At 49.1% G+C, this 17,051-nt stretch overlaps 3 protein-coding genes across 3 annotated transcripts in view; 2 read left to right on the forward strand and 1 right to left on the reverse strand.

Annotated features, from left to right (window-relative positions):
* LOC130523782 (cullin-associated NEDD8-dissociated protein 1-like) overlaps positions 1–4,871 on the reverse strand; it is a 9,148-nt gene extending 4,277 nt beyond the window's left edge. Inside the window, 16 exon segments of the mRNA XM_057029314.1 lie at positions 447–634; positions 714–920; positions 998–1,219; positions 1,305–1,334; positions 1,337–1,453; positions 2,037–2,152; positions 2,263–2,404; positions 2,485–2,753; positions 2,822–2,961; positions 3,061–3,166; positions 3,387–3,588; positions 3,740–3,797; positions 4,017–4,140; positions 4,223–4,371; positions 4,466–4,609; positions 4,714–4,871. Coding sequence (XP_056885294.1) covers positions 447–634; positions 714–920; positions 998–1,219; positions 1,305–1,334; positions 1,337–1,453; positions 2,037–2,152; positions 2,263–2,404; positions 2,485–2,753; positions 2,822–2,961; positions 3,061–3,166; positions 3,387–3,588; positions 3,740–3,797; positions 4,017–4,140; positions 4,223–4,371; positions 4,466–4,609; positions 4,714–4,781 — 2,282 coding nt within the window. The 5' untranslated portion in view covers positions 4,782–4,871.
* Positions 4,872–5,256: 385 nt separating this feature from the next.
* Positions 5,257–7,837, forward strand: sec13 (SEC13 homolog, nuclear pore and COPII coat complex component). The gene is made up of 9 exons (XM_057029330.1): positions 5,257–5,421; positions 5,606–5,650; positions 5,870–5,985; positions 6,140–6,291; positions 6,417–6,550; positions 6,624–6,757; positions 6,828–6,948; positions 7,025–7,171; positions 7,246–7,837. Exons 1-9 carry the CDS (start codon positions 5,419–5,421, stop codon positions 7,354–7,356), a joined length of 963 nt encoding a protein of 320 aa, XP_056885310.1. The 5' UTR covers positions 5,257–5,418; the 3' UTR covers positions 7,357–7,837.
* Positions 7,838–9,505: 1,668 nt separating this feature from the next.
* The window catches only part of LOC130523864 (hemicentin-2-like), a 174,734-nt gene continuing 167,188 nt past the window's right edge, over positions 9,506–17,051 (forward strand). Inside the window, exons 1-5 of the mRNA XM_057029467.1 lie at positions 9,506–9,689; positions 12,780–13,109; positions 13,757–13,789; positions 13,967–14,242; positions 15,040–15,057. Coding sequence (XP_056885447.1) covers positions 9,635–9,689; positions 12,780–13,109; positions 13,757–13,789; positions 13,967–14,242; positions 15,040–15,057 — 712 coding nt within the window. The 5' untranslated portion in view covers positions 9,506–9,634. The remainder of the gene's footprint in view (positions 9,690–12,779; positions 13,110–13,756; positions 13,790–13,966; positions 14,243–15,039; positions 15,058–17,051) is intronic.

Raw genomic sequence — 17,051 nt, forward strand, 5'->3', positions numbered from 1 at the left:
GAGAGGAGAGGAGAGAGAGGAGAGGAGAGGAGAGGAGAGGAGAGGAGAGGAGAGGAAGGAGGAGAGGAGGAGAGGAGAGGAGGAGAGGAGAGGAGAGGAGAGGAGAGAAGAGGAGGAGAGGAGAGGGGGAGGAGAGGAGAGGAGAGGAGAGGGAGGGGAGGGGAGGGGAGGGAAGGGGAGGGGAGGGAAGGAGGAGGAGAGGAGAGGAGAGGAGAGGAGAGGAGAGGAGAGGAGAGGAGGAGAGGAGAGGAGAGGGGAGGAGGAGAGGAGAGGAGAGGAGAGGAGAGAAGAGGAGGAGAGGAGAGGAGAGGAGAGGAGAGGAGAGGAGAGGAGAGGAGAGGAGAGGAGAGGAGAGGAAGGAAAAAAGAAGCAGAAATGTTGCTACCAGCCACCACTAGGGGGCAGTGTTCCATCTCGCTCCTCTAACCAAACAGAAGCAGCCTCACCTGTAACCCAGGTTACTGGATTTGGACAGAACCAGCGCCTGCAGGAAGTCCTGTATGGTTGCGAGCACGCCGCCCTGCAGCAGTGGAGACTGGATGAGCCCGATGACTCTGGGCAGCACAGAGCCGCTGATCCTCGCCAGGGAGGCGGGGCTTGCTGTGGCCACACAGGTGAGCAAGGCGACGGACACCTGAAGACATTAGAGCCTCCTTCAGCTTTAACCTCCCTGTTCGCGGTGCAAGCAGCTGGGCAGCACAGGTGTGGCGCACCTGTGACACGTGCATGTCGCTCTCATCCAGCAGAGCAGGAAGTTCTGCCAACACGGGCTCCAGGTCCACAGGTGTGATGGAGGAGGCGTGGTGCGTCACCACCGCCGTCGCACACGCCAGCGTGCTGATCCTCAGAGCACGCTCCTTCTTCCTCAAGAAACATCCCAGCTGGGACAAAACGTCAGGCAGGACGGAGGACATGTTGATCTGGAGGACGGAGACAGAAGAGTTCCTGGATGTTCTCCGTTCATGATGCAGGAAGGAGGGACGGGTCAGAACCGGACCTTTAATGGCGAACTGCAGATAAAGGTGACGGTCCGAACGGCTGCCAGTCTGGTGATCTCATTCCTCAACCTGTCCAGGAAGATCTCCAAAACTCCTGGAAGCTCTTCCAGCAGGAGGTCGCCCAGGTGCCACAGCAGGTGACCCATACAGGAAATGGCCCTCTCCTTCACTTCCTGGTCGATGTCCGTTGCTTTGAGCCTCTTCAGGGTTACGGAAAACATCTCGGAGGAGCAGAAGGTTCGTTCATCTTCTCTGCAACCTGCTGCGGCGCTCGTATGAGAGCAAAGAACTGCTGAGTCATCGTACCTGCTGGACAAAGGGTGTGGGGTCAAAGCCCCCCCTGCCGGGGCCTGAGGCCGCAACACTGGGACCAGCTGCTGGGAGACCAGGAGAGCCTCCGAGGAGAGCTTGAAGAAACCGTCTGCTACACAGGCCACGACAGGGGGCAGGAGGACCTGCAGAGGGCACAGTGTGAGTGTGAGTGTGTGTGTGAGGGGGGGGGGGGGGGGGGGGGGGGGGGGGGGGGGGGGGGGGGGGGGGGGGGGGGGGGGGAGGGGGGGGGGGAGGGGGGGGGGGGGGGGGGGGGGGGGGGGAGGGGGGGGGGGAGGGGGGGGGGGAGGGGGGGGGGGGGGGGGAGGGGGGGGGGGAGGGTGGGTGTGAGTGTGTGTGTGTGTGAGGTGTGAGTGTGTGTGTGAGTGTGTGAGTGTGTGTGAGGGTGTGTGTGTGTGAGTGTGGTGTGAGTGTGTGTGGGTGTGAGTGTGTGTGTGTGTGAGTGTGAGTGTGAGTGTGTGTGTGTGAGTGTGTGTGAGTGTGAGTGTGTGTGTGAGGTGTGAGTGTGTGTGTGAGTGTGAGTGTGTGGTGTGAGTGTGTGTGTGTGAGGTGTGAGTGTGTGTGTGTGGTGTGTGTGTGTGTGGGTGTGAGTGTGTGTGAGTGTGGTGTGTGTGAGTGTGTGTGTTGTGAGTGTGTGTGTGAGTGTGTGTGTGTGTGAGTGTGTGTGTGTGTGTGTGTGAGTGTGTGTGAAATAATCAGTGTCTGAACCTTCAGGTGTGGCTGAAAGACTTGAGGAGGGTGGGACAGAAGGAGGACGTGGAAGAAGGAGAGAGCGTCGATCCTGATGGTGGAGGAGGACCTGTCCGTCAGGGAGAAGACGATTCCTGGAGGGAGGAAGAGGAGGAGGCAGAGGTCACGAGGGCGTGTGTGTGTGTGTGAGTGTGGTGTGAGTGTGTGTGTGTGTGTGTGTGTGTGTGTGTGTGCGCGTGTGCACCTGGGATCAGGGCAGGGACCTGCTCCTCCAGGCCTCCTGGGACCGTCTGAACCAGCTCCGTGAGGAGACCGAAGCCGCCCTGTCGGGTCCTCAGGCTCTTCTCCCTCAGCTGTCTGTGGACCATCTTCACGATCGTGGTCACCTGAGCAGCACAAACACAGACGGTTCCACCTGACTCACCGTCTCCCAGCCAGGGACGCTCACCTCGTCCACGCCGTTCACCTGTCTCTTCAGCATGGCGACCGCAGGCTCCTCCCCCTCGAGCCCAACCGCCCTCGTCTGCCTCAGCAGAGCTGAGAAAGCAGCCAAGACGTCGGTCCTCACGTTCTCCTCGCGCTCCTTAAAGCGAGCGAGCAGGGCGGGGCAGACGGAGGAGTAGAAGGGGCGGAGAAGGTCGCGCCGGGAGCCAATCAGAGCCTCCAGACACTTGATGGCGGCGCGGCGCACCTTCCAGCTCAGGTCGTCGTCGTCGCTGTACTCCTCCTCGGATTCTGGACACACCGAGCTTTCCTGAGGCTGAAGCCGGTCACAAACCTGACACAGGTGATGAGCAACAGACCTTCGAGAGCATTCTCCACCTCCATGTCCTCCTCCTCCTCCTCGTCTTCATCATCGTAGTTGTAGTTGGGGTCAAAGGTCATGAATTTTAGACAAAGTTCTGTTACCGTGCCGATGTGAGGGGACATCTCCTTGGGACACCTGTCAAATTACACAACAGTGTGTGTGTGTGTGGTGTGTGTGTGTGTGTGTGTGTGTGTGCGTGTGTGTGTGTGTGTGTGTGTGTGTGTGTGTGCAAACCTGCATATGAGGGCTTCAAAGGCCTGGAAACAAAACTCTCTCAGCTCGTCATCTTCAACGCTGGTGAACTTCACCACTAGAGGGAGCAGTTTGTCCAAATGTTCCCCTGAAGAACACGCACACGCACACGCACACGCACACAAACCACACACGCACACGCACACACAAACACAGACACACACACACACACATACAGCCTTAAAACAGTGAGGTTTTTGAATTCTGATGATAAAATCTGGAATCTTTAAAAAGCTAAAAGCATGGTGGTCGCCGTGGTAACCTGCAGGTCCGTTCCGGCCATCCCACCAGATCAGAGCTGGCCTCACCTATTCGGTGGCCTCCCTGGCGGCCGACGGTTGCCAGACACTGGATGTACGTGCAGGTCGTGGCGGTGGACTGGCCGCTTTGGGTCAGCCCAGCCAACAGGTGCTCGATCAGCTGGCAGAAGTGGGCGGAGCTACAGCCAGGCACCAGGTGACCCAGAGCGAGGATGGAGCGCTTCCTGACCGCCATCCTGGGGCTGGTCAACTGTGTGTGTTATTACTCTGATTAATGGATTTTAAATTGTGGCGTTGGTTGGATTGTAGCGTGAAATGGTGCAAATGAGAGACTTTCAATATTACGAGAGCAGTTTCCTTCATTTTGAGGACACCTGAGGTGTGTGAGGTTTGTTTCTCACCTGTGACAGGAGGCTGGTGAGCAGAGGGCCGTGAAAGGGGACCAGAGCAGCACTGAGCCTGGACCAAGAGAGGACACACTCACAAACACCCTCACACACGCTGAACTAGCCTCCACAGAGCTACGAGCTAAACGCTAACACGGGACGTCTGGTTAGAGGTCCAACTCTGCTAATGACGGGTGACCGTGCGATCGGTCCTGCTGGTGTCAACACGGTCCAAACAACCCTTTGGACTCACTAGCAGAGTCACCAGAGGTCCTGAGACTTTGGTTCGTACCGTCCCAGCATGTCCGCCAGGATGTCCAGAGCCTCCAACTGAACCAACACGTCCTCCTGTTTCTCCAGAGCGGCGATCAGCTGGGAGGTGATCTTCTTACAGACACTGGCTGTCATGGCAACGCCTGGTGACCCACACCAGGAGAACACAACAGCATTAAACACCCAGGAGGAGATGGTCCCGGATCCTCCTGATGCTGCTCCCACCTGATGACGACAGCTCGCTGATCACGGTCTTCAGGCCCATGCTGGACACGTCCCTCAGCTGCTCCTTATCTGACCTCATGTTGGAACACAGCGCGTCCACCATCGTCTCCACCTGAGGCGCCTTCAGCTTGTTCACCAGAGGCGCCAGGCTACAAATCAAACACACCCAGGTGATAACCAACCACTGACCACATCAGCAACCTAATACATAAACACCGTGCACGTGCACGTGCGCGTGGTTACCATTTTACTGCCAGGTTCTGCACCTCGCCGTTCTTGTCCTCCAGCAGTTTGAGCAGCATGTTCACCACTTTCCTCTCACTGTCCTCGTCCAGTTTAATACTGTCCTTCTGCAGCTCCAGCATCAGGTCATTGGTGGCCATGAACCTGCACACGCACGTGCGCACGCACGCACGCCCAGAGAGACTTGATAAAACAAGCAGCCATCGTTTGCTTGCACTGTTAATGTCTGTAACTCGTTACAAACTTACCTAAAATCTTTGTCACTTGAGGTCATTTTCTCCAATAAGTTGGAGATGTGATACGACACAGTCGACATTCGGGCACTTTTGAGGCTCCAGCGGCGCTCGGAAAGATAAAGATTTACAGAGAAGATACAGAGAAGACAGATTTAGCCCAGCAACATGGCGATGCTGAAGGATGCCTGCACAGAACCTGACACTTCCAGATAAATATAGACACCAGGGCAGGTCCGGCGCTTCACCGTGTCGCCTTGTGGACACTTAAGTTGCTGCAGATTATTGTTCCACGATCAATAAATGTAAACTGAAGTTTTAGGATACTTTTTAATCGAATTAAAGTTGAACTGTTCGTTCAACACAGCACAATTACAAATTTGGATTTACAATGTTCCTCTTTCGTAAGACTGGACACGAATTAATTGATTTTGTTTAGCAAACTGACAAATTTACTTTTGGTTTAGCGATCTTGCGTTGGTATCTATGTTATAGAGTCCAAGTTAAAGTTATATACATATTTATACGCGGTTTGAAGAGACGGAACTTTGAATACGCGGAACTACTGTTCGCGGCTGTTGTTTCCCCCGGTAGGAATAGTGGGCGGACACTGAGGATGTGGAAGCCGCTTCGCTGCTAGTTGCCACGTCGGAGTAGTTGTGGTCCAGGTTCATTCAAATAAATAAAATAAGAAATAATCCCTTATTTTTTGCCGTCGCCATGGTAAGTCAACTTAGTGTTATTCAAACGCGCACCTGCGTTTGCCAACGTTTTGAGGCTTAAAGTTCTGTGTTTGCTGACCAACCCAGGCAGCAAGCTAGCTGCCTAGCGAGCTAATAGTGAAGCGCTAACGCTAACAGCAGTGCTTACTGTTGCTTCACGTTAATCTAAAATCTGTTATTTTCAGGTTTCCGTTATCAACACGGTGGACACCTCTCACGAAGATATGATCGTAAGTTGTTTTCTCCTTTTAAAGCAGGCTGAAGTTCGTGCTAGCATCCAGCACAGAGGTGTTTCATTCAAAGTGGCGCTTTTCTAAATGTTACAAGTGTTTCTGTCATCGTCTGTTGTTACACACGCACACGCACGTTGTCACATGTTGCTTTTCTCTGGATTCTTGATTGAGATACTGCTCTCATGCATCTACTGAAACATTCTCTTCCTGTCTCAGCACGATGCCCAGATGGATTATTATGGGACGCGACTCGCCACCTGCTCTTCTGACCGCACTGTTAAGATCTTTGACGTGAGGAACGGCGGCCAGATTCTGGTGGCAGATCTGAGAGGGTAAAACACTGCAATCTGACCACGTTTACCAATGAAATCAGTCATTTTTGTAAAACTATCAAGGTTCTGTCTGCAGACCCTCGGCATCATTTATGCCGTCGGACTTGCTTCTCTGAAAATAACAACTAAATCTGAGGAATCTGTGCTTGTGTAGCCACGAGGGGCCGGTGTGGCAGGTGGCCTGGGCTCACCCCATGTTTGGCAACATTCTGGCTTCCTGCTCCTACGACCGTAAAGTCATCGTCTGGAAGGAGGAGAACGGCTCCTGGGACAAGATGTACGAGTACACTGGACACGAGTCGTCGGGTCAGTGGGGCTGGGTGTGGTCGTAGCGTCGCCCTGGTGCACTGGTGCTGACGTGTGTGTGTGTGTGTGTGTGTGTGTGGTGTGTGTGTGTGTGTGTGTGTGTGTGTGTGTGTGCCCGCCCACAGTCAACTCTGTCTGCTGGGGTCCATACGACTTTGGCCTGATCCTGGCCTGCGGCAGCTCTGACGGCGCCATTTCTCTGCTCACATTTACTGGCGATCAACAGTGGGATGTGAAGAAGATCAACAACGCTCACACGGTGGGTGGAGCCGCAGGTGTGTGTGGTTGATCCGAGCCGTGATTCAGGCGTGTTGAACGCTGATCTGCTGCAGATCGGCTGCAACGCGGTGAGTTGGGGTCCTGCCGTGGTCCCGGGCAGCCTGATCGATCAGCCGACGGGACAGAAACCAAATTACGTCAAGCGCTTCGTCTCCGGAGGCTGCGATAACCTGGTCAAACTCTGGAAGTACGGCAGCAGCTTTTACGGCTCCTGTGAACTGCTGCTGGGCTCGTCCTCAACATTCTCTCCTCTTCAGAGAGGAAGACGGTCAGTGGAAGGAGGACCAGAAGCTGGAGGCTCACAGTGACTGGGTGAGGGACGTTGGCTGGGCTCCTTCTATCGGCCTTCCCACCAGCACCATCGCCAGCTGCTCTCAGGTGAGGAGGTGTCCCTCAGACCCGGGGGACTGTCCTGACGGTGGAACCAGGGGTGTGAGATTGTGGGTCTCTGCAGGACGGACGCGTCTTCATCTGGACGTGTGACGACCCGGCGGGGAACACGTGGACGGCCAAGCTGCTGCACAAGTTCAACGACGTCGTTTGGCACGTCAGCTGGTCCATCACAGGAAACATCCTGGCGGTTTCTGGTGGCGACAACAAGGTAAAGACCTCCTCCTCGCCGGGGGCGGAGCCAAGCACAGAGGCGTCACCTTCCTCGGCCTGTGTTTCCTGTAGGTGACTCTGTGGAAGGAGTCGATGGACGGCCAGTGGGCGTGCATCAGCGACGTGAGCAAGGGGCAGGGCGCCGTGTCGGCCATCACAGACACACAGCAGAGCGAGCAGTGACACACACTCGCCGACCTGACGACACCGCGGGAAAGACCAGGACCTGTATCGTCAGAGAGGGTTTCCCATCATTAAAGAAACTTTGGGACTTTGATGTTTTTCAGGATTCTCATCAATGCAGAGATTACACACACACACACACACACCCACAGACATACTCTCACACACTCACAGACACACTCACACACTCACAGACACACTCACACACCCACACACACACACACACACACACACACACACACACACACACACCCACACACACACACCCACACACACACACTCTCACACTCTTGATCTGCTCCTCTTTCAACACTTGTTTCATTTGTTAATCACAATATTTAAATATCAGCCAACACTGATTAGAACACGTTCTTGATGACTTCCCCACGTTGCCATGACAACCAGAAATGAGGCAATTCTAAGACCAGAGACCATAATTGTTTTCCTATTTTATGTAATTAAACTTGTATTAAACTCTAAACTTTTGTCGTCCTGTAATAAATTTACCATTTCTAAATATAATTGATCATCTAATACATTTTAAAATAATGTAATATTTTATAAATTAATACATTTGTTGATGTTTGAGGGAAACAAGCAGGAGATAAAATGGAAAACACAGATTACACCATAAATCTGGTTATTATAAAGGAAAAATGAAAGAAAATCAACATTGTCAGAGGAGAATTCACCACATTTGTTCTCCTGTCGTGTTCGTGACGAGAACAAAACAGATGAAACTGATATTTAGACTTTGACAGCAGCTTTAGGACGAGATGAGGGATTGATAAAGACCCGGAATGTTTTAGAGCCCTTATTAGGCTGATCTTTGGTGTCTGACGGACTTTATCCCCGCGCTGACAACAGCGCCCCCTGCTGGCCGGAGCCTCCGCTGCACCACAGAGGTGAAAGGTGCAGAAACACGATGTGTTTAGATGTATAGATGAGTAGATGTATAGATTTGTAGGAGTGTAGATGTATAGATGAGTAGATGTATAGATTTGTAGGAGTGTAGATTTATAGATGAGTAGAAGTAGATATATAAATGTATAGATGTATAGATGAGTGTCGCAGGTCAAATGTTCTGGACCAGGTTCTTCTCCCGCCCGATTGTTTCTGTTCCTGCAGATGATTCCATCCTAACTCGACCCCGCAGGAGGATCCACCTGTTATCTGACCCCTGAGGCTAAACTGGGACCAGTCATTACTAATTCGGACAGGTGAGCAGCTCAATCCTGGCTTTGCTGATCTGTCCTGTTATAGATGTTTTATTACACGTGGGACCGGCGCAGAAACGCTGACATGATCTTTACTGGAATTTTCTGGACCAGTGTTCGCACCACCGTCTCCATGACAACCAGGCCGGAGAAATGTCGACCTCATCCGACCTGTCCAGCTCTGAGGTTGATGTCGGACCTCAGGTGAAGGTTGTGGCTCGTCTGTCAGGATCCGTTTCCTCGTGAGCGGAAGTGAAAGGCGACAGAAACGTGCTTTCAATTAGATCTGGAGGTTCCTCCCCATGATGAGTTCCTCTGTCTGCTCAGGAGGAACTGACAGAGTTTTAATGTCCCATCACAGAATTGTGAAGAAAAGAAACGACGCAACCAGAGAGGAGGAGGTTGAAGAAGTGGTGAATCTGCAACAATAAAACCGAGATTACAGTTTGATTGAAGCCTCATTTTCTTTGATGATGGTGAATTTCATCACTTCGCTTTGAATATCGGGAACCGGACTTCGGACTCGCTTCTATTGCGGCGGAGAGCGGAAATGCGCCGGACCAATCAGGTGTGAGAGGAGGCACGAGGCACTAAGGATGGGCGATACCACACATTTGGGATTCGATGCGATACCGATACTTTTTCTTGTATTTTCATCGATACCGTTCATTTCTTACTGGCAATTTTTGTCACACAAAATATTATTACATTTAAGACAAATCACAAGACAAATACAGACCATTTATGGGCTCGGCGGGCGATGTTGCACGTTGATGCTCATTCGCTGTCTCCTGTCACGTGACACGGGCTAGCTCAATACGCCGCTAGGTATAGGGGTGTCCCGGCACATATTAACTTAAGTAAATAATCTAAAACGGCAGAAAGTGATGCATACACCGCCCATTTTTTATAGTTAGTATCGATATTTATAAAAGAAAATCGATACCAAATGAGTAGCTTGTGAGTATGGATATATCGATACCACGGGATCGATCCGCCCATCCCTACGAGGCCCCTTAAAACGCCGCCCTCGGTGGCGGTGACCTCACTCTTCCAACACCATGCGCGAGCTGTGGGTCTCGTGCCTCCTCTTCTGCTTCGCTGTGACGTCGGCAGGTGAGAAACCCACCGTGGAGGCGGCTTTGATAGATTATTGATGATTGATTATTGTTGGCGCAGTCATTGCGAGGAATAACTTGCGTTATTAGTATTCTCGACGGAGGAAGAAATTACACCTATCACTCAGTCCCCATCAAACCGAAACCAACGGAAACTTTATTGACAAACCGACATTTACACAGAACAGTGCAGTGACGTATGAGATCACATGTCAACACCCCCACTTGATCTCGAACTATACAGACTGTGCATCTTATAAATAACTTCTATTCTTACATACATTTTTTTTCACCAATATATATATGTATGTGTCTATAGCTTTACACATCGAACAGATATTTCACACATTTCTCCATCTTGAACTTTGTCATCGGTTTGGTCATGATATCGGCGACCATATTCTCTGTGCGACAATATTTGATTGTTATCTTTCCATCACTGAGAGCTGAGCGAACAAAATGATAACGAATGTCAATATGTTTGCTCCTGGACGGTTTTCAACTCGTGAGAGCGGACAGGAAAGCTAATGAGAGCGGTAAGAGGAAGGGAGGGGGCATTGCGATGTTTGTGAACGATAGATGGTGTAACCCAGGGCACTGCTAGCGGTTAGCATTCGGCCATATTACCTCCCGAGGGAACTCTCGCATGTTATCGCGATAACGGCCTGACAACCTGCATCACGGACTACATCAACTTCTGTGTGGAAAATACCGTGCCTACCAGGAAGGTTCGGTGTTTCCCCAACAACAAACCCTGGGTGACCCCTGATCTAAAAGCCCTGCTGAATGAGAAGAAGAGGGTTTTTAGACCTGGGGACAAGGAGGAGCTGAGGAGAGTCCAGAAGGAGCTGAGAAGGGGGATCAGGAGAGGCAAGGACAGCTACAGGAGGAAGCTGGAGGAGCGCCTCAAGGGGAGCAACGCCAGGGAAGTCTGGAGAGGCCTAAAAACCATCTCAGGCCACACAAAGGACAGCGGGAGGGGCCCTGAATCTGGGGGCCTGGACTGTGCTGCCCCCTCCCTCTCCCACTCATCAAAGCCCAGACCTGACGTTGCTGTCACATCACCATCCCCCCTCTCCCCCCGTAACACCTCTGGCACCGGCAGCTCTCTCCTCACACCACGCCACCTCCCTCCACCCCCGCCAGATCGACCCTCCCAGTCCAACCCCCGTCCTCACCCACCAGGAGTCACACCTCGCCTCTCCATTACAGCTGATCAGGTGAGGAAGGAGCTGAGGAGGACCAAGACAAGGAAAGCTACTGGCCCTGAGTGATATGGGTGGAAAATGGTTCATAGGCCTCAGGTAATCCTTTTAACACCATGGCAATCAAGAGCCCATCACTGAGTGTCTCGTTAGCATTTCTTAGAGCTGTTATTGCCGTCTCAGCCCGGATAATAGAGTCCGTGACACTTTCACTCACCGCTTTCTGCAGGGATGTTGGCTCGGTGTACAGGCTTATAATACGGGGTTTTCCTTTACCGGCATAATGGTCCCTTAATATCTTAAGGGCTTTTCTCCCGTTGTCAGCCGCCTCTCTCATAATAAGGGACAAACTTTTATCGTCCAAAAACTGGATCATTTCGGCATACGACTCCTCGTTCTTCAGGATATCCGCCTCCACGTTGTCCACGGCGGGTTCATTTAGAAGAGTTTCTTTTAGCCCCAGTAGCCGCATGTGTGCTAACAGCTTCGTCTCCCACAGCTCGTAGTTTCGCTCGTCTCCGTCAAAACACAGTCTCACCCATCGGTTACCTACAGTGGTGGTCAAAGTTTCCATACAAAGTGTAAAGAACATAATGTCATGGCTGTCTTGAGTTTCCAGTTATTTCTACAACTCTGATTTTTCTCTGATATAGTGATTGGAACAGATGCTTCTTTGTCACAAAAAACATTCATGAAGTTTGATTCTTTTATGATTTTATTATGGGTAAACTGAAAGTGTGACCAAATCAGCTGGGTCAAAAATATACATACAGCAGTAGGTGGTGGTAGTATTATGCATGATTTACAGAGTCAATGGGACAATGACGAAGGAGGATTACCTTCAAATTATTCAAGAAAACCTAAAGTCATCAGCCCGAAGGTTGGGTCTTGGGCGCAGTTGGGTGTTCCAACAGGACGATGACCCCAAACCCACATCAAAAGTGGTAATGGAATGGCTAAATCAGGCTAGAATTAAGGTTTTAGAATGGCCTTCCCAAAGTCCTGACTTAAACCCCATTGAGAACATGTGGACAATGCTGAAGAAACACGTCCATGTCAGAAAGCCAACAAATTTAACTGAACTGCACCAATTCTGTCAAGAGGAGTGGTCAAAGATTCAACCAGAAGCTTGAGGATGGCTACCAAAAGCACCTAATTGAAGTAGAAATGGCCAAGGGACATGTAACCAAATATTAGCATTGCTGTATGTATATTTTTGACCCAGCAGACTTGGTCACACTTTCAGTTCACCCATAATAAAGTCATAAAAGAACCAAACTTCATGATTGTTTTTTGTGACATAGAAGCATCTGTTCAAATCATTCTATCAGAGGAAAATCAGAGTTTTAGAAATAACTGGAAACTCAAGACACCCATGACATTATGTTCTTTACAAGTGTATGTAAACGTTTCGCCTGGGCCCATAACCTGTTGGCGCTTGTGGCGCAGTCATTGCGAGGAATAACTTGCGTTATTAGTATTCTCGACGGAGGAAGAAATCACACCTATCACTCAGTCCCCATTGGACCGGAACCAACGGAAACTTTATTGACAAACCCACATTTACACAGAACAGTGCAGTGACGTATGAGATCACATGTCAACAATTATATATCTGATGGGAGGTGTTGGAGGTTCCGCGTGCAGGAGGCGGCTGCTCACGCGCCTCAGCATCTCCCGCCTCGCACGGATCAATATAGTGATTAGAGTTTGTAGCGTTCGGATCAAAGCTGTTCCCGAGCTCGAGGCTGGTGAGGACTTTAGATGCTGCAGCAGCCCTGCAGGTCCCCCAGAGCCCGTCATAGTCGCAGTGACCCCGGAGCAGCAGCAGCTCCGGCTCAGGTGTGAAGGTGTGAGAGTGACGTTGCTGTTTGATCCTCCAGAGCCGACGCGCATCAGGATGGTGGTGAAGGAAGACAGCGAGGTCGTGTTAAACTGCTCCGCTTCCGGCAGCGTCAGGGACCAAGTGTTCGACTGGAAGAAAGACACCGACGTGGAAGTCTTCCTCTACAGCCGGGGCAGCACCTATGGGAGCGGCCTGAGTGGCCAGAGCCGCCAGTTCGCTGGACGAGTCGCTCATTTTCCAGAAGCTCTGGATTTGGGAAACGCGTCGATCAAGATCAAAAAGGCCGAAGTGCGCGACAGCGGGATTTACACCTGCACATTTCCACGTTCTGCTCCAGTCCTACGATCTGAGATTTCCCTTGTGGTGGGTGAGTTTCTCCACCCAACACACAGGAAGGTGTTTCCACAGGTGACACTGGCGCCAGCGTGACGTCAGCGGCTGAACGCTGGTGGTAAAAGCGTGAAAGAGCTGAGGATGGGCCACATTTATGGACTAGAACAGACATTATATCAGTGCCCGAGACTGGTTAGGATCCTTTAGTGAAGCAATAATTCACCTGTGGTTAAACCGTAGTTAAGCCACGCCCCTTCCGGACAGGTAGGTTCAAATACCTGCGAGCGAAGATAATATAAATACGACAAAAGGAAATTAAATAGAGTCAAAGAGGATTTAATGTTCCGAAGTTGCATCTAATCCGACGGGAGCAGAAGACAAATGCAACAGTCTGCACACACAAAGCAACATTTACATATTTACACTGGAGATGGAACAAACATCACGCTACAAACATGTGGAGATGAGCAGAAGCTGAAATATAGAATTAAATCACAACACAACGCTTCTATAAAACAGTCTGATCTGTGAAACAGATGTCACAGTGTTGTTTCGTTATGACTTTAAATGTGTCTAAATGACAATATTAATGCTCTTTTTTTCTAAATGTCACCTGTGTGTAAAGTTGCTAATTTCAGACACAATTTCTAACATTCTGTCCTTTGTGTTTTTGCCTTTCAGACTGCATCTTAAAAGTTCGACCACCGGGAGAAGGTGAGTGCAGGAATCCTGGAAAAAGGTCGGATTAAATGAAGTTTTCCTGTTTTTACACAGACAAACAGATGAGATTGTTTGATGCGTTTGTTAATGTGATAAAAGGGGAATTAAATGTGATATTTTTTTTATACAAACTTTCTTTATTGACCCATTTGTGACTGTGGATGCTCACAGGTGCCTCTCCTAAACCACATATCAGGAAAATTGGTGAAACAATCAGCAGGGAGCTGTGGGAGTGTGAGGTAGAAGGAGCTCATCCCAGACCTGCCGTCCAGTGGCAGGACAGCTCTGGACGTGTCCTTCCTGCTCTTGAGACAAAGTCTGAAGAGAGAGACGGACGCTTCTACGTCACTGTCAGAGCCGACGTGAGCAGGAGCGGCGACTACAGCTGTGTGGTCACACAGGAGGAGTTTTGTCACCAGATTAACTCAACTACCTTCGTTCCCATTGGTGAGTTATGGATTTACACTACGGCTACTAATAATTAATATTTGTAATTATTTTAATCCTTTAAACTGTTTACAAACGGCAGTAAAATTCCATCAGACTGCACAGGAAGCTGCAGCGCAGCAGACAGGATGTGACATCATAGCGTGATGACACACCTGTGAGTCCCAGTCAGGTGATGCAGCTGCTCTGCTGGTACCGGTCAGACGTGACTGGACTCACCTGACCGGTGCAGCTCTGCCAGGATCCTCCACACGTTCTGGTTCCATGAAGTCTCTCAGAAGTGTCTCTGGACCCGATGGTCCTCGGATCAGCACCCACGACGAGCCTGGAGGGAGATTAGAGCTTTCTAACGATGACGCGGTCAGACGAGCACCAGCGTGACAACGGCTGCTGTGTTCCTCCTCTGATCCTCATGTTTAACACTTATTGTGCTTATTAACGACAGATTAGTCAGATTAAAATTGGCCTGTTAATGAGTGACATCAAAGCTTGTGTGACATCATCTCAAATGATCCAGTTTTCACCAAAATCCAGAGAATTCAGCAGAATCCAACATTGTTCAGAGTCTCTGCTGTGTGGTGGCCAGCAGGGGGCGCTGCAGAGAACATGAGGGGAATTTAATTTAATTTAATTACAGGACAGGTCAGATGGGATTTTGGTAAAAGTGATTAAACTCGGTTAATTTCTTCATGATCGTGGTCGTTGTTGGGAAATGTTTATATTAACGGGTCAGAGGGCGGAAACGTTGAGTTCTGATGAGCCTGAATCACTAACGGTCATTTTATTCTGGTCCACAGGTCAAACTCCAGACGCTGGTGAGTTGTACAGTCTCTCTCACACACACACACACACAGAAAACATTTATTTTTATGTGGGGAAACTCCTCAGAAAACAGAATTATAATATTTAAATGTGGGATTTTTAAAGATTAATCAACACACATTCAAACTACCATATTTTCTGGACTATATGTCGCTCCAGAGTTTAAGTCGCACTAGCCAAAAAATGCATAATAAAGAAGAAAAATAGATTAATAAGTCGCACTGGACCCTAAGTCGCATTTTGGGGGAAAATTTATTTGATTAAAATCTGAGACCAAGAACATACATTTCATCTTGAAAGTAAACTAGCATGGATTAGCAATAGCGTTACGGTATGCTAACGTAACAAATTCAGCTACATGACCCACAACGAACTGAGTCTGCTTTGTTAACGTAACATTAAACAGTGGCTGTGTCCTAACCCCCCCTGTACCCTACATGGTGCCCTCAATGGTGTGGACGCCATTTTGAAATAGTGTCCGAATTCTTAGTGAGCATCGCTGGACCCTATGTAGTGCACTCAATGTATCCCACAATGCACTGTGAAAAGTAGCGTACAACCGATGCACCCGAATTCGGTGATACATCCCATCAGCCTTTACGGTATCACGTGATAATCTGTCAATGGCGGGTAAACGAGGAGAGATGACGTACAACTGTATGTATTATTATGTTATATTATTATTATTATTATTATTATTATATTATTATTATTATATGCTATTTGTTTCACATCTTACTAGAGCGTAAAATCTTTCACTTTAGCAGAACATTGCTGCCTCCATTTTAAATGTTTTTACCTTTATTTATTTATTTATTTATTTATAATTTATATTTAATATTTTAATTTATTATTATTATTATATTATTATTATTATTATATATAAAGATAATAATAGGGTAAAATATTGCATTTTCAAAGAAACGACGCTGCTGAATGTGTTTGGTGTTTCGGATGGGTTAAAATAATTAAATGGACCTGGCCACTTTTCCGGTGACCGGTTCGTTATTATTATGCGACAACATTACGTCATTTTACGTGCGCCGTAGTGTCCGAAAGCTAACTGAGAATTGAGTGCGCTACGTAGTCCACTCATCCATGTCCCCCATGTAGTGAGTAGTGAACAGGGAACGAGGGTGTGGAGTCGGAAACAGCCAGTTAATCAGATAACTACAGCATAAAGAACATCCGAGCAAGTTTACCAAACAATCAAGTCTAACTCCATAGACGAAGCACCGCTTCTTCTTCTGCGTCTCTCAAGGAACTCGTTCCTCAGGTACACACGCCTAGAGCGCCCTCTGGTGGTCATCAGTGAAAATAACGAACATGTGGAATTCTGTAATGTATTTATTTAAGTCGCTCCGGAGTACAAGTCGCACCCCCTGACAAACTATGGAAAAAAAGTGTGACTTATAGTCCGGAAAATACGGTAAAACTTCTTCATGATCGTGGTCGTTGTTGGGAAATGTTTTATATTAACGGGTCAGAGGGCGGAAACGTTGAGTTCTGATGAGCCTGAATCACTAACGATCATTTTATTCTGGTATACACACACACACACACACACACACACACACCACACACAAAATATTTACTTTTATGTGGGGAAACTTCTCAGAAAACAAAATTATAATATTAATTGTGGGATTATTAAAGATTAATCAACACACATTCAAACTAAAACTTAATTTTGAGCAACAAACAAAAGATGAAAAGACGTCAAACAGATGAAAGTGTCGTCCAGTGAGTGATGCTGATAGACTGTTGCTATGGCAACAGGCCGTCATGATGCTGTTGCTGACAGGTTGTTTTAATGACTGATGATGATGATGATGAAGAAACAACAGTGGTGTTTATGGTGGCGCTGACCTGGTGTCTCCATGGTGATGAAGGTCTCCTGATGCAGCAGCTCAGGTGCTCACAGGAGCTTTAAAGGTGCTTTAACTCCTCCCATCAGGTGAGTTTCAGCCAATCAGCTGAGGCCTCC

The sequence above is a fragment of the Takifugu flavidus genome, chromosome 4, assembly GCF_003711565.1.
Source record: "Takifugu flavidus isolate HTHZ2018 chromosome 4, ASM371156v2, whole genome shotgun sequence".
Classification (NCBI taxonomy): domain Eukaryota; kingdom Metazoa; phylum Chordata; class Actinopteri; order Tetraodontiformes; family Tetraodontidae; genus Takifugu; species Takifugu flavidus.